Source organism: Balaenoptera borealis, assembly GCF_965194805.1.
Source record: "Balaenoptera borealis genome assembly, chromosome: 8".
NCBI classification, from domain to species: Eukaryota; Metazoa; Chordata; class Mammalia; order Artiodactyla; family Balaenopteridae; genus Balaenoptera; species Balaenoptera borealis.
Window position 1 is genome coordinate 56,166,427 of NC_138865.1, and position 17,172 is coordinate 56,183,598.

The 17,172-nt window shown below is 36.7% G+C and overlaps 1 protein-coding gene across 4 annotated transcripts in view; it reads right to left on the reverse strand.

The window, feature by feature from the left end:
* CNTLN (centlein) overlaps positions 1 to 17,172 on the reverse strand; it is a 371,323-nt gene that overhangs the window by 105,065 nt on the left and 249,086 nt on the right. For all 4 annotated transcript variants that reach the window (XM_082401583.1, XM_082401582.1, XM_082401581.1 and 1 more), the window contains 2 exons: positions 13,186 to 13,276; positions 12,883 to 13,106 (listed from right to left, as the gene is read on the reverse strand). In XM_082401583.1, the coding sequence (XP_082257709.1) occupies positions 12,883 to 13,106; positions 13,186 to 13,276 (315 nt within the window). The remainder of the gene's footprint in view (positions 1 to 12,882; positions 13,107 to 13,185; positions 13,277 to 17,172) is intronic.

Genomic DNA, 17,172 nt, shown 5'->3' on the forward strand with positions numbered 1-17,172 from the left:
ATAATCCCATAGTGAGAAAAATGTTATAATTTTTCAGTTCCACTTATATTGATATTTTAATGAGAGATACTTTCCTAAAAGTATATTGACACAAAGTGAAAACACTACTAGGAATATAAGACTGTGTAGTATATTATAACACTGGTTCATTATAAACAACAACTAAATTTCTAAGTGATGTTTTCAGGTCACATTTTCTTAATATTTTCTGTGGTAAGATCACAAGTGAATCTGAAAACAGTATAGGGAGTATGATTTTGCAGTACATTGTGTTCTGAGTGATAATAATAGTTCCTAACAAAGTCTAATAAAAGGCACAGACATTCTGTTACAAATATCACTTGGTTCATCTAGAAGATAGGACGTAGGAATAAGACGGTCACGTCCAATTCCACATGGATTGTCAGCTCAGATCCTGGTTTTTGCACAGTTTACCTTTCGAACATGATCCGAATGACATTTCACAAATTCCTGGATAAATGTTGCTACACTCTGCTAGGAGAGAGACAGGCTATGTCATGCACAGATCAATAATAGCACTGTGTTTCATCAGCCTCAAAATCAAAAGTGCTTCATCTGGCAAAAGCCATGGCCCTAGAGAATCTGACATATATAAACTGAATACCCTACAAGGAATGTGTACTACACAAGCTATTGGGGTAAGATAAAAGAAAACTCTGGAGATTAACAATGAAGTACAATAAGAGAGTACTAGTTTTCTACTTCATTATTACGAGAGGCATGAACACAGATCATAAAAATGGAAATGAGGCTATTTAAAATTCTACAATTCCTGACAGAAAAAAAATGGGGCCCGAACAATAAACACCTTCAATCTTTTTAATAAAGGCTGTTATGTAAATAAATATAAAGCAAAGACAAATATAAGTTTAGGATACAATAGTAACCATATAAATCTCTGTAGACAAAAATGGTTTTTTGGAGATCCACAAAATACAGAATTATAGGGTTGACTGAAAGACTCTTCAGACTTAGTAGTTATCATGTTCAATGTTTATTTGCTAAATTAACCTAAAAACCCAAAGTATTTGTTGAATAGGTTATGCTCTGTGGTTTTTAATGCCAGATTCTGACACTTGGCAAAAGTCCTTTATTTGGGGCTAGAGTAAACTCATTTAAGATTAATTAGTTTATGCAATTGGACAAGAGACAAAGCAAACTTAAAAACTCAAATCCTAAAACGAACCTGCTTTGTTTAAGATGGATGTTACCAAAAATGTTTCTGAGGAGAAAAATCTGCTGTTGCAGAATTTAGCTGTATCTGATTCAGGGGGCAGGGGAATCAAGAATTCATCAAGACTCTCCTCCCCACGGTCCAGGCAGCCGGTCAACTAGGCCATTGGCCCTCAAGCAGCGCCTTGTCCCTTATTTAGTTCTGGGGAGCGCCTGGCAGACATGAGGGCTGTAGAGATGGACTTGGAGGGCAGACAGGTAAAACCACTTTAGAAGGTGCACTTCTACCTGTACGAGTCCTCTTCTGGGGCTTGTGGATGGAAGAGTTTTAAAGGGTGGATGGATAGTTTGTGAGGATGGATGGTTGAGAAGTCAGAGGCCTGTAATGTGAGTCACAAGAGAGTCTAGAATGGGTTTTCTGCTTAGATGGAAGTAGACTCTGTGCAGCAGTCCCAGAAGACTTGCACAAGAAGAGGTTCAGACAACAGAAAATAAGCCTAAGCAATTGTGCAGTGGGTTTCCGTTGAAAGTGACTTTTGCTGGATTTGGAGGATGGAAAGTTGTAAGCATTGAATCTCTGAATGAGGTTCATCCATCTGAAGGACCTTCAAGACGGCAGAGGAGTAAGACGTGGAGATCACCTTCCTCCCCATAAATACATCAAAAATACATCTACATGTGGAACAACTCCTACAGAACACCTACTGAACACAGGCAGAAGACCTCAGAATTTCCAAAAGGCAAGAAACTCCCCACGTACCTGGCCATGTGGCTGACAGGGTCTTGGTGCTCCGGCCAGGTGTCAGGCCTGAGCCTCTGAGGTGGGAGAGCTGAGTTCAGGACATCTGTCCACCACAGACTTCCCGGCCCCTCATAATATCAATCGGTGAGAGCTCTCCCATAGATCTCCATCTCAACGCTAAGACCCAGCTCCACTCAAAGACCAGCGATCTCCAGTGCTGGACACCCCATGCCAAACAACTAGCAAGACAGGAACACAACCCCACCCATTAGCAGAGAGACTGCCTAAAATCATAATAAGGTCACAGACACCCCAAAACACACCACCAGACGCAGTCCTGCCCACAAGAAAGACAAGATCCAGCCTCATCCATCAGAACACAGGCACCAGTCCCCTCCAAAAGGAAGCCTACACAACCCACTGAACCAAACTTAGCCACTGGGAGCAGACACCAAAAACAATGGGAACTACGAACCTGCAGCCTGTGAAAAGGAGACCCCAAACACAGTAAGTTAAGCAAAATGAAAAGACAGAGAAATACACAGCAGATGAAGGAGCAAGGTAAAACCCACCAGACCAAACAAATGAAGAGGAAATAGGCAGTGTACCTGAAAAAAGAATTCAGAGTAATGATAGTAAAGATCATCCAAAATCTTGGACATAGAATGCAGAAAATGCAAGAAACATTTAACAAGGACCTAGAAGAACTAAAGAGCAAACAAACAATAATGAACAACACAGTAAATGAAATTAAAAATTCTCTAGAAGGAATCAGTAGCAGAATAACTGAGGCAGAAGAAAGGATAAGGGACCTGGAAGATAAAATAGTGTAAATAACTACCACAGAGCAGAATACAGAGAAAAGAATGAAAAGAATTGAGGACAGTCTCAGAGACCTCTGGGACAATATCAAGCGCACCAACATTTGAATTATAGGGGTCTCAGAAGAAGAGAAAAAGAAAGGGACTGAGAAAATATTTGAAGAGATTATAGTTGAAAACTTCCCTCATATGGGAAAGGAAATAGTCAATCAAGTCCAGGAAGCACAGAGAGTCCCATACAGGATAAATACAAGGAGAAACACGCCAAGACACATATTAATCAAACTATCAAAAATTAAATACAAAGAAAAGATATTGAAAGCAGCAAGGGAAAAGCAACAAATAACATAAAAGGGAATCCCCATAAGGTTAACAGCTGATCTTTCAGCAGAAACTCTGCAAGCAAGAAGGGAGTGGCAGGACATATTTAAAGTGATGAAAGGGAAAAACCTACAACTAAGATTACTCTACCCAGCAGGAATCTCATTCAGATTCAACGGAGAAATTAAAACCTTTACAGACAAGCAAAAGTTAAGAGAATTCAGTACCACCAAGCCAGCTTTACAACAAATGCTAAAGGAACTTCTCTAGGCATGAAACACCAGAGAAGGAAAAGACCTAAATAACAAACCCAAAACAATTAAGAAAATGGTAATAGAAACATACATATCGATAATTACCTTAAATGTAAACGGATTAAAAGCTCCAACCAAAAGACACAGACTGGCTGAATGGATACAAAAACAAGGCCCGTATATATGCTGCCTACAAGAGACCACTTCAGACCTAGGGACACATACAGACTGAAAGTGAGGGCATGGAAAAAGATGTTCCCTGCAAATGGAAATCAAAAGAAAGCTGGAGTAGCATTTCTCATATCAGACAAAACAGACTTTAAAATAAAGACTATTACAAGAGACAAAGAAGGACACTACAGAATGATCAAGGGATCAATCTAAGAAGAAGATATAACAATTTTAAATATTTATGCACCCAACATTGGAGCACCACAATACATAAGGCAAATGCTAACAGCCATAAAAGGGGAAATCGACAGTAACACAATCACTGTTGGGGAATTTTAACACCCCACTTTCAACATGGACAGATCATCCAAAATGAAAATAAATAAGGAAACACAAGCTTTAAATGACACAACAGACCAGACAGACTTAATTGATATTTTTAGGACATTCCACCCAAAAGCGGAAGAGTACACTTTCTTCTCAAGTGCACATGGAACTTTCTCCAGAATACACCACATATTGGGTCACAAATCATGCTTTGGAAAATTTAAGAAAACTAAATCGTTATCAAGCATCTTTTCTGACTACAACGCTATGAGATTAGAAATCAATTACAGGAAAAAAAACAGTAAAAAACACAAACCCATGGAGGCTAAGCAGTGTGCTGCTAAATAAGCAAGAGACCACTGAAGGAATCAAAGAAGAAATAAAAAAATACCTAGAAACAAATGACAACAGAAACACAACAATCCAAACCTATGGGAAGCGGCAAAAGGAGTTCTAAGAGGGAAGTTCATAGGATTTCAAGGTCACCTCAAGAAACAAGAAAAATCTCAAATAAACAATTTGAGATTACACCTAAAGCAACTAGAAAAAGTTGCTAGAACTAGAAAACAATTACACCTAAAGCAACTAGAAAAAGAAAAACAAAGAAAACCCAAAGTTAGGAGAAGGAAAGAAATCATAAAGATCAGAGCAGAAAGAAATGAAATAGAAACGAAGAAAATGATAGCAAAGATCATAAAACTAAACCTTGGTTCTTTGAGAAGATAGACAAAATTGATAAAGGTTTAGCCAGATTCATCAAGAAAAAAAGGGAGAGGACTCAAATCAATGAAATTAGAAATGAAAAAGAAGAGATTACAACTGACACTGCAGAAATATAAAAGATCATAAGAGACTACTACAAGCAACTATGTGCCAATAAAATGGACAACCTGGAAGAAAGGGACAAATTCTTGGAAAAGTACAACTTTCCAAGACTGAACAAGGAAAAATTAGAAAATATAAACAGACCAATCACAGGTAATGAAATGGAAACTGTAATTAAAAATCTTCCAGGGCTTCCCTGGTGGCGCAGTGGTTAAGAAAACGCCTGCCAATGCAGGGGACACGGGTTCGAGCCCTGGTCCGGGAAGATCCCACGTGCTGCAGAGCAACTAAGCCCATGCGCCACAACTACCGAGCCTGCGCTCTAGAGTCCGTGCACCACAACTACTGAAACCCGCGCGCCTAGAGCCCCGTGCTGCGCAGCAAGAGAAGCCACCACAATGAGAAGCCTGTGCACTGCAAAAAGAGTAGCCCCTGCTCACTGCAACTAGAGAAAGCCCGCGTGCAGCAAAGAAGACGCAACAAAGCCAAAAATAATAATAAATAAATAAAATAAATACATTTATAGAAAAAAAAATCTTCCAGCAGAGAGGGTGTGGAGAAAATGGAATCCTCTTGCACTGCTGGTGGGAATGTAAATTGATACAGCTACCATGGAGAATAGTATGGAGGTTCCTTAAAAAACTAAAAATAGAACTACCATACGACCCAGCAATCCCACTACTGGGCATATACCCTGAGAAAACCATAATGCAAAAAGAGTCATGTACCACAATGTTCATTGTAGCACTATTTACAGTAGCCAGGACATGGAAGCAACCTAAGTGTCCATCGACAGATGAACGGATAAAGAAGATGTGGCACGTATACACAAAGTAATATTACTCAGCCATAAAAAGAAATGAAATTCAGTTATTTGTAGTGAGGTGGATGGCCCTAGAGTCTGTCATACAGAGTGAAGTAAATCAGATATAGAAAAAGCAACACCATATGCTAACAAATAAATATGGAATCTAAAAAAAAAAAAGGTTCTGAAAAACCTAGGGGCAGGACAGGAATAAAGATGCAGACATAGAGATTGGACTTGAGGACACAGGGAGGGGGAAGGGTAAGCTGGGACGAAGTGAGAGAGTAGCACTGATATATATATACACTACCAAATGTAAAACAGATAGCTAGTGGGAAGCAGCTGCATAGCACAGCGAGATCAGCTTGGTGCTTTGTGACCACCTAGAGGGGTAGGTTAGGGAGGATGGGAGGGAGACGCAAGATATGGGGATATATGTATATGTATAGCTGATTCACTTTGTTATAAGGTAGAAATTAACAGAACATTGTAAAGCAATTATACTCCAAAAAAGATGTTAAGAAAAAAAAAAACATAAAAAAAAAAAACTTCCAGCAAATAGAAGTCCAGGACCAGATGGCTTCACAGGTGAATTCTATCAAACATTTAGAGAAGAGTTAACACCTATCCTCCTCAAACTCTTCCAAAAAATTGTGGAGGGAGGAACAATCCCAAACTCGTTTTATGATGCCATCATCACCCTGATACCAAAACTAGACAAAGACACTACAAAAAAAGAAAATTATAGACCAATATCAATAATGAACATAGATGCAAAAATCCTCAACAAAATACTAGCAAATAGAATCCAACAACACATGAAAAGGATCATACACCACGATCAAGTGGGATTATTCCAGGGATGCAAGGATTCTTCAATAAACGTAAGACAATCAATGTGATACACCATATTAACAAATTAAAGAATAAAAACCATATGAACATCTCAATAGATGCAGAAAAAGTTTCTGACAAAATTCAACACCCAATTATGATAAAAACACTCCAGAAAGTGGGCACAGAGGGAACCTCCCTCAACATAATAAAAGCTATATATGACAAACCCACAGCAAATATCATTGTCAATGGTGAAAAACTGAAAGCATTTCTTCTAAGATCAGGAACAAGACAAGGATGTCCACTCTTGCCACTATTATTCAACATAGCTTTGGAAGTTTTAGCCACTACAATCAGAGAAGAAAAAGAAATAAAAGGAATCCAAATCGGAAAAGAAGAAGCCAAACTGTCACTGTTTGCTGATGACATGATACTATACGTAGAAAATCCTAAAGATGCGACCAGAAAACTACTAGAGCTAATCAATGAATTTGGTAAAGTAGCAGGATACAAAATTAATGCACAGAAATTTCTTGCATTACACTATACACTAACACTATACACTAACAATGAAAGATCAGAAAGAGAATTTAAGGAAACAATCTTATTTACCATCGCAACAAAAACATAAAATACTTAGGAATAAACCTATCTAAGGAGTCAAAAGACCTGTACTCAGAACACTATAAAACACTGATGACAGAAATCAAAGATAACATAAACAGGTGGAAAGATATACCATGCTCTTGGATTGGAAGAATCAATACTGTGAAAATAACTATACTACCCAAAGCAATCGACAGGTTCAATGCAATCCCTATCAAATTACCAATGGCAATTTTCACAGAACTAGAACTAGAAATTTTACAATTTGTATGGAAACACAAAAGACCCCGAATAGCCCAAGCAATCTTGAGTAAGAAAAACAGAGCTGGAGGAATCCAGCTCCCTGACTTCAGACTATACTACAAAGCTACAGTAATCAAGACAGTATGGTACTGGCACAAAAATAGAAATATAGATCAACAGAACAGGATAGAAAGTCCAGAGATAAACCCATGCACATATGGTCACCTTATCTTTGATAAAGGAGGCAGGAATATACAGTGGAGAAAAGACAGCCTCTTTAATAAGTGGTGCTGGGAAAAATGGATAGACACATCTAAAAGAATGAAATTAAAACACACCCTAACACCATATACAAAAATAAACTCAAAATGGATTAAAGACCTAAATGTAAGGCCAGACACTATAAAACTCTTAGAGGAAAACAGGCAGAACACTCTATGACATAAATCACAGCAGGATCCTTTTTGACCCACCTCCTAGAGAAATGGAAATGAAAACAAAAATAAACAAATGGGACCTAATGAAACTTAAAATCTTTTGCACAGCAAAGGAAACCTTCAACAAGACAAAAAGACAACCCCCAGAATGGGAGAAAATATTTGCAAATGAAGCAACTGACAAAGGATTAATCTCCAAAATACACAAGCAGCTCATACAGCTCAATATCAAGAAAACAAACAACCCAATCCAAAAATGGGGAGAAGACCTAAATAGACATTTCTCCAAAGAAGATATACGGATTACCGATAAACACATGAAAGAATGCTCAATATCACTATCATTAGAGAAATGCAAATCAAAACTACAATGAAGTATCACCTCACACTGGTCAGAATGGCCATCATCAAAAAATCTACAAACAATAAATGCTGGAGAGGGTGTGGAGAAAAGGGAACTCTCCTGCACTGTTGGTGGGAATGTAAATTGATACAGCCACTATGGAGAACAGTATGGAGGTTCCTTAAAAAACTAAAAATAGAGCTACCATATGATCCAGCAATCCCACTACTGGGCATATACCCCAAGAAAACCATAATTCAAAAAGATACATGTACCACAATATTCACTGCAGCACTATTTACAGTAGCCAGGATGTGGAAGAAACCTAAATGTCCATCAATAGATGAATGGATAAAGAAGATGTGGCACATATATTCAATGGAATATTACTCAGCCATAAAAAGAAACAACATTGAGTTATTTGTAGTGAGGTGGATGGACCTAGAATCTGTCATACAGAGTGAAGTAAGTCAGAAAGAGAAAAACAAATACCATATGCTAACCCATATATATGGAATTGAAAAAAGTGGTACTGATGAACCTAGTGGCAGGGCAGGAATAAAGACGCAGACGTAGAGAATGGACTTGAGGGCACAGGGTGGGAAGGGGAAGCTGGGATGAAGTGAGAGAGTAGCACTGACATATATACACTACCAAATGTAAAATGGATGGCTAGTGGGAAGCTGCTGCATAGCACAAGGAGATCAACTTGATGCTTTGTGACAACCTAGAGGGGTGTGATAGGGAGGCTCAAGAAGGAGGGGATATGGGGATATATGTATACATATAGCTGATTCACTTTGTTGTACAGCAGAAACTAACACAACATTGTAAAGCATTTATACTCCAATAAAGATATGAAAAAAAATAAAAGAGTCTGCCTGCCAATGCAGGGGACATGGGTTCGTGCCCTGGTCCGGGAAGATCCCACATCTTGCAGAGCTACTAATCCTGCGTGCCGCAACTACTGAGCCTGTGCTCTAGAGCCCGTGAGCCACAACTACTGAGCCCACGACCCACAACTACTGAAGCCTGCACACTTAGAGCCTGTGCTCCGCAACAGGAGAAGCCACCGTAATGAGAAGCCCGTGCACCGCAATGAAGAGTACCACTGCTAGCCACATCTAGAGAAAGCCCGCGTGCAGCAACGAAGACCCAACGCAGCCAAAAAAAAGAAAAAATTAAGATTCATTCATGTTATATTGTGTGTCAATATTTCACTAATTTTGGTGATTTAATAATATTCCTCGTATGAATATATCACAATCTGTTTATCTGCTCACTAACAAACGGACATTTCAGTTGTTTCTACCTTTTGGTTATTATTAATAATGCTGCTATGAATAATACTGCCTTAACATTGACTGTCTTTTTATATGGTGTCTTAAGGTAAGATAGAGGCAAGAGACTGGGCTTTCTCATTTCTTTTCTGAGCATGCAAATAGCTCTATGAATGCATGTGTCCTCTAGATTCCCAAGAATATGTCAGAGCCTTTCAAAACTCTTATGGGCATCTCATTCCCCATTCAAGCTGTTTGGTTAATATATTGTTTGACGTAAACTGGAATCCATCACCTCAGGCAACCTGAAGTTAAGACACTTGCCTGTATTGTAGCTGACAACCCCATCCACCAACACCTCCCTGCCAAGAAGAAAGCTGTCCACACTGAATGAGATCAGAGTCCCTGGGGTCTTCCAGAGAACCACTGGATAGAGCAAATAATGACAATTAATTGGGAATGAGGCTTACAAGGAGCTCCAGTTCCATTCTGATTCTTCTGGTAGCTGCCAGGATGCATGGGGAACACGCATTATTATTTTTCCAAGGCTACTGCTGAGTTGGGACAAATTAAAATGCCTGTTCCATCAAAGTTTCCTGTTCTTATCTAGACACATTTGTTTTTCTTGAATAAACACTCCTTAGATCCTTGCAAGTATGGTTAATTTCCAGAGTTTCACTGAAGAATTGTAAGTGATCTCTAATGTGCACAGAGAGTCTCTATAAAATGCTTTATAGTTTTCATGTAAAATACTTCTGCTTGATCTTCAATCTTTTTAAAGATAAGGAATTCATAGCTTAGAAAACTTGTAACTTCCTTGAACCATCTATTAATTCCCTTAGGAATATTACATTAACCCTTAGAAGACTTGGTTCTGTACCCAGTGTTATGAAAATGTTGATTCTCAACAATTTTTGCCCTTTTTTCCATTGCTTTTATGGAAGAGTAAATTTTCAAAGTCCTTACACTAATAGTGATATATGCTACAACATGGATGAACTTTGAAAACATTAAGCTAAGTGAAAGAAGCCAGACACAAAAGGCCATATATTGTCGATTCCATCTATATTAAATGTCTAGAATATGCAAATCCAAATAAACAGAATGTAGATTAGTGATTGCCTAGGGCTCAGAGAGATGGAGAAATAGAAGGATGATAAGCAAAGGGTTCAGGGTCTCTTTCTGATGTTATGAAAATGTTCTAAAATTGATTTTGGTGATGGTTGCACAACTTTGTCCATATTGTAACAACCACTGAATTAAATGATAGAATTGTCTGGTATGTGAATTATGTTTCATTAAAGTTACTGCCAAAAATAATAATAGTGGGTGATTTTACCCACTCTCAATAATTGATACTTCATTTACCTCACTCTCAATAATTGACAGAACTGAACAGAAAATCAGCAACGACAGAAGAGTTGAACATCAGTTATTAACCAACTACACCTAAGAGATATATATAGAACACTCAACCCAACAACAGCAAAATACAAATTCTTATCAAGTGCAAATGGAACATTCTCCAAGATCTATTATATGTTAGGTCACAAAACAAGTCTTAATACATTTATAAAAACCAGATCATAGAAAGTAACTTCCAGTGTAAGTTTGGAACATGGGTCAAGATTCGGTATAACACCACTCTTGGAATAAAGGCCAAACACAGTTCCTATTAGTACAGCTAGTATACCACTAATCTTTTATAAGTAAAACATTTCTAAGCATTGCTTGAATCAAAGCACTAGATATTGGAAGTAGGGAATTTATAATTTAAAATTATGTGTGATACTGGTTTAAAAATTATTTTCTAGAATGATGAAAATATTACTTCTGTGTAAACAACAAATCATTCCTTATACACACAAATACCTTTAAGAATGGACACTTAAGCAGTCTCCCAAGGCAATAGAAATAAAAGCAAAAATAAACAATAATATTTGGAACTAATCAAACTTACAAGCTTTTGCACAGCAAAGGAAACCATAAACAAAATGAAAAGACAACCTACCAACTGGGAGAAAATATTTGCAAATGGTGCGACCAACAGAAGCTTAATTTCCAAAATATACAAACAGTTCATACAATTCAATAACAACAACAACAAAGAAAAATCCAATCAAAAAAGGGCAGAAGACCTAAGTAGACATTTCTCCAAAGAAGACATACAGATGGCTAATAGGCACATGAAAAGATGCTCATCATTGTTAATTATCAGAGAAATGTAAATCAAAACTGCAATGAGGTACCAACTCACACCAGTCAGAATGGACATCATTAAAAATTTACAAATAACAAATGCTGGAGAGGGTGTGGAGAAAAGGGAATCCTCTTACACTGATGGTGGGAATGTATATTGTTGTAGCCACTATGGAAAATAGTAAAAAGGTCCCTCTAAAAACTAAAAATAGAGTTGCCATATGATCCAGCAATCCCACTCCTGAGGATATACCCAGACAAAACTATAATTCAAAAAGATACATGCACCCCTATGTTCAGAGCAGCACTATTTACAATAGCCAAGACATGGAAACAACCTAAATGTCCATCGACAGATGAATGGATAAAGAAGATGTGGTATACACACACACACACACACACACACATACACACACACACAATGGAATATTACTCAGCCATTAAAAAGAATGAAATAATGCCATTTGCAGCAACACAGTTGGACCTAGAGATTATCAAACTAAGAGAAGTCAGAAAGAGAAAGTCAAATACCATATGATATCACTTATATATGAAATCTAAAATACAACACAAATGAACACATCTATGAAACAGAAGAGACTCAGAGACATAGAGAACTTGTGGCTGCCAAAGGGGGAGGAGGGGTGGGGAAAGGAAGGATTGGGAGTTTGGGATTAGTAGATGCAAACTATTATATATAGGATGGATAAACAAGGTCCTGCTGTATAGCACAGGGATTACATTCAATATCTTGTGATAAAACCATAACAGAAAAGAATATGAAAAAGAATATATATGTATAATTGAGTCACTTTGCTGTCAGCAGAAATTAACACAACATTGTAAATCGACTATACTTCAATACAAAATTTTAAAAAAGAATAGAGACTTAAGGAATAATCTTTTCTTTTTTATTTGCTTTAAGATTAAATTATGATAACCAGCAGTAAGGTATACTGTGTCTAAAAATTGTTACAGAAAACTCAACTCACCTGAGTAAAAATATATATAAGTTATAGGAACACATTAATATAGATATTCATATTAAAATCTTCACATTTTATACTTGTATTTGCAAAGAAGAGCTGGGGCAATTACTAGTTAATAATGTGATTTATAATGATAAATGGAAAGTTTTAGACATGGGCAAATGGGTGAGCTAAATGAACTTATGGAGCCTGCTTTTAAAATCTAAGATATAACAGAATAAATATCACATAAAAATGTTAGGGTAAAGAAAAAAACTAAGTGGAAAAGGAATTCTAGTAAAGTACTTGTCAAAAGATTTGGAGTTCTCCTTAATAAGACCTTATTTAAGAAATCTAGATATTAAACATTACATCAGTTAGCAGTGTCTGGGAAATTTTTAAACTCATAGACATGTCTAACACAAATATGAACCAAACAACACATGTAAAACAAAATATCCATTTTTATAATATAGTCTACTGTAATTTATTTGTAAAGTTCCCTTTACCTTTATTGTCTGTCTGCTTGTTTGAAACCGCTGATCAGACACTTGCCTCTGGTGAAGGAGCTTTTCATTGACTTCTTTATATTCTTTAATAGCCAGTTCTGCTGCTTTTTTGGAATTCAGAAGTACACTGTTCTGTTGTTGCAAGGATACTATACGTTCTCGTAATAAAATAATACTGCTATTTGACTTCTGGGCCGTTATATTTTTCCAATTTTCTCTGTTAACTATATAAAAATAATGTTAATAGTTTTTTGAAAAATCTCATTAAATTAAAAAGACTGTTAATTTCATATGTATTCTTACCTCTGGTAGGACCTGTCGTACGTGAGCTCTTTTGAATATTACTATTCTTCTTTTGAAAAGTTGGTTTTTCGGCATTCTTGTGAAAATAATTCTAAATTTGAAAGTTTCATAAAAATTAGATTATTACTCAATAACAATTTCAAGTGAACCGACATAGTATACAATACTTCTTTACTTAAAAACATATTTGTGCAGAGTAAAAAAGAAGTCTGGACAATAAAATTCTATAATTGATGCCAAGAACTCATAAATGAACATAATACGTGCACTAACGACCTAGCAGGTAGAAGATAAAAATACAAAAATGAACCCAAAAGTAGTAGAAATTTAACCTATGAACAGTTTAAAAAGCTAGGAGCAAAAATAGTAAAAGTGACAAAAATAAAATAACTATATTTAATAACGTATTCTCTGGGAATCTAGTTCCTTTTCTCAAATACTGTTCTCCATTGTAGAATGAAAAATCCCTTCTGACAAATGAAGCTAAAATAATGTTGATGATAATAAAGTAACTTTCCATGAATCTGTATCTTTTCCTCATGACATTCCAATGCACTGAGACTAAATAAAATGAAGCCACGTTGACTTTTGTTCCAAACCGTTTCACCGATGTATAAAAGCTTTCCCGAAACAAAAATTTAAATAGGAATATGTTTCAAAATATTATAAACCCGAATAATAAAATATGTGGTCTTGTTTAAGAATTTATTGCCCAGAAAACAGGAAAAATATCAATCTAGAAAACTATTTCTTTAAAAAAAGGAATTTTTTTCAAACAACCCAATTCAGGAACATATAATTATAATAAAAATGGAAGGAAAAAATAAATTTGACCAAATGTTACTTTGACAACGAGCCATATATTTTATATCAACAGATACATAAACTATACTATATTATACATAAGGTATGGCCCTAAAGTAATAGAACTGATTTATTAACACAAATACCAGAAACTCCTATCTAAGATAGGGTTTTCCTTTAAACGAATTACTTTCCTTTAAATGAACTATGTTTCATTAAATATCTCATTTGAACTTGTCTTCAGAACCAGTATACAAGATATATTTTTAAATGTTTCATTCCCTTATTAAGATTCAGTTAATATTATGCGCTGGTCATGTATCTACCACTATAAAAAGATCCAAAATAGAACTATCAAATTACCAATATTAGTTACCAGACTTGATATCAAATTAACTGGACCTAAAATAAAAAAGAGGCTTCCATTTCCAGTATTATTACTGATCAGAAATCCAGAAATATTCTTATAATTTGAAGGGAGCACACTTAAAGCATGTTTTAAACATGACAAAGTGTTAAGGGAAATTCTGAGGCCAAAAATAAAGTAAAGCAAGAATTCAGAGGGACTTCCCTGGCGGTCCAGTGGTTACGATTCCAGGCTTTCACTGCTGGGGGCCCAGGTTCAAACCCTGGTCAGGGAACTAAGATCCCACAAGCCGTGAGGTGCAGCCAAAAAAAAAATAATCCAGAGAGACAAGTGACAAGCAAAGTGGCTAGCAAACTATAGGACAATTCATAATCCCCTGTGACCTTGAAATTCAATTTAAATACCAAAGCAGAATATAGGAGGAAAGGAAAGAAAGCCTAGGCCCCAGCTCCAGATGAGAAATTTGAAGTCACAAAGCTAGGGCACTGTATATAGCAATAGCCTGTATCTTTTTTATTGCTGAGTAGTATTCTATGGTATCGACGTATCATAGTTTGATTAACCATTCAGCTATTAAAGAAAATTTTGGTCGTTGCAGTTTTTAGCTATTAAAAATAAAGCTGCTATGACCATTCATGTACAAGTTTTTTAGGTAAACAAATTTTCATTTCTATAAGTGTCCAAGAGTGAGAGAGCTGGGTTGTATGGTAAGCATATAATTTTTTTTTTTTTAAAGAAACTGCCTACTGTTTCCCAGAGTGCTATACCACTTTATATTCACACTAGCACTACATAAGAGATCCAGTTTCTCTGCATCCTTGTTAGCACTTGGTATTGTCGCTATCTTTTATTTTAGGTGTTCTAACAGATGTGTATCTCATCAGGGTCTTAATCTGCGTTTCCCGAATGGTTAATGATGTTGAACATTTTTATGTGTGCGTATTTGCCATCCATTTATTCTTTTCAGTGAAATGTCTGTTCATGTCTTTTGCCTGTTTTCTACTTGGATTGTTTGATTTTCTACTGTTGAGCTTTAACAAAATCCTTATATATTCAAGATATCAGTCCTTTGTCAAATATATGATTTATAAATACTTCCTCCCAGTCTGTAGTATGTCTTTTTAATCCTCTTAATAGGGTCTTTCACAAAGCAAAAGTTCTTAATTTTTGAAGTTCTCAAATTTGATGTTTTCCTTTAGGGATCATGCTTTTGATAACATGTCTAAAAACTCTTCAGCAAGTCTTAAGTCCCAGAGATTTTCTCTTATGGTTCCTTCTGAAAGTATTATAATTTGTTTTATACTTATATCTGTGATCTATTTCAAGTTAATTTTTGCATAAGGTGTGAGGTTTAGGTATAGGTTTATTTTTTTGCCTAGGGATCTCCAATTGTTCCAGCACTATTTGTTGAAAAGACTATCCTTCCTCTATTGAACTGCTTTTGCACCCTTTTCAAAAATCAGTTGTTTTCCATACTTGTGGAGCCACTTCTAGGTTCTATATTCCATTATGTAAGTATTAAACCTTTCTTCCTCTCTTGGTGGGTGTTTGGTGTCACCAGTCTTGACATCAAATTGAGTGGTGGGGAATGATAACATCCTCTGTGGGGCAGACACAAAATAGTTACCTTATTTTTTGGTTAAATTTCCCATTTGGTTCTTTTTTATATATTCTATTTCTTTGATGAGAATTTCTATTTCATTCTTGAGATGTTCTATTTTTTCATTTGTTTCAAGCTTGTTTGTAAATGCTTGTTGAAGCATTTTTAATGACAGCTACTTTAAAGTGCTGTCATGTAATTTGATTGTCTATGTCATCTTGCTGTTACCTTCTGTTGTTGCCTTTTTTTCATTCAAGTTGAGGTGCTCCTGGTTGCTAGGTATAATGAGTGATTTTCAGTTATATCCTGGACATTTTGGGTATTATGTTTCAAAACTCCATATCTTATTTAAATCTTTTGTTTTAGCAGGCTTCCTCTGATGCCACACTCATGGGGCAAGGAGGACCACCTCATTACTGCCAGTTGGGGATAGAAGTCCAGTCTCTGCTGACACCCTGGTTGGGGAGGGGAACCTCATTACTCTTGGTGGGGGTGAAAGTTCAGGCTTCCCACAGACCTCTGCTAATACCACCCTGCTTGGAAAATGGAGCAGGACTTTGTTTCTGCTCCTAACTTGGCCTCTCTTGACACAGTGGGGAGGGCGTGGGAGGCTTTATAGATATGGGAGGTTATGAAAGTCCGAATTTCTGCACTTCACCTCTGAAATCTAGAGGAACCCTGCTAGGAAACGAAAGGGGCATCTTTTTATTGCTGGATAGAGGTAGATGTCCAGCTCCCCATGTGGTCTCTAATGACATAAATGGAGGGAGTCATTACCATTGGCCCCTCACTGGTACCTGTTAGAAGGAGGAGGAATGCCTTCTTATAGCCAGGTGAGAGTTAAAGTGTAGGTTCCCCACTAGGTCTTTACTGGTGGGGGTAGAGGTAGGGTTGCAATTTTTTCTGTGGTGTTCAGCTAGAGTAGGACAGTTATTGTGTAAAAGTTTTCTGTCTTACTGGGCTATCTATTTCCTGGTCCTTTGACTAGGGAGAACAGGGTTTTACAGGGGGCTTTTATCATCTAACCAATTGGCCTTTCCAAGATGCAGGTTTCTTCAGCACCCAGGCCAGGATATGTCAGGCAAAATGAAAACCCAGAGAACTCACCAACCATGTTCTTCTTCCAGTTCTGAGATCCCTACCTGGTGTGTCTTCTCTCTACCTTTCAGAGTCTTCTCATCGTTTTATTATTAAATTTATATTTATACAGTCTCTA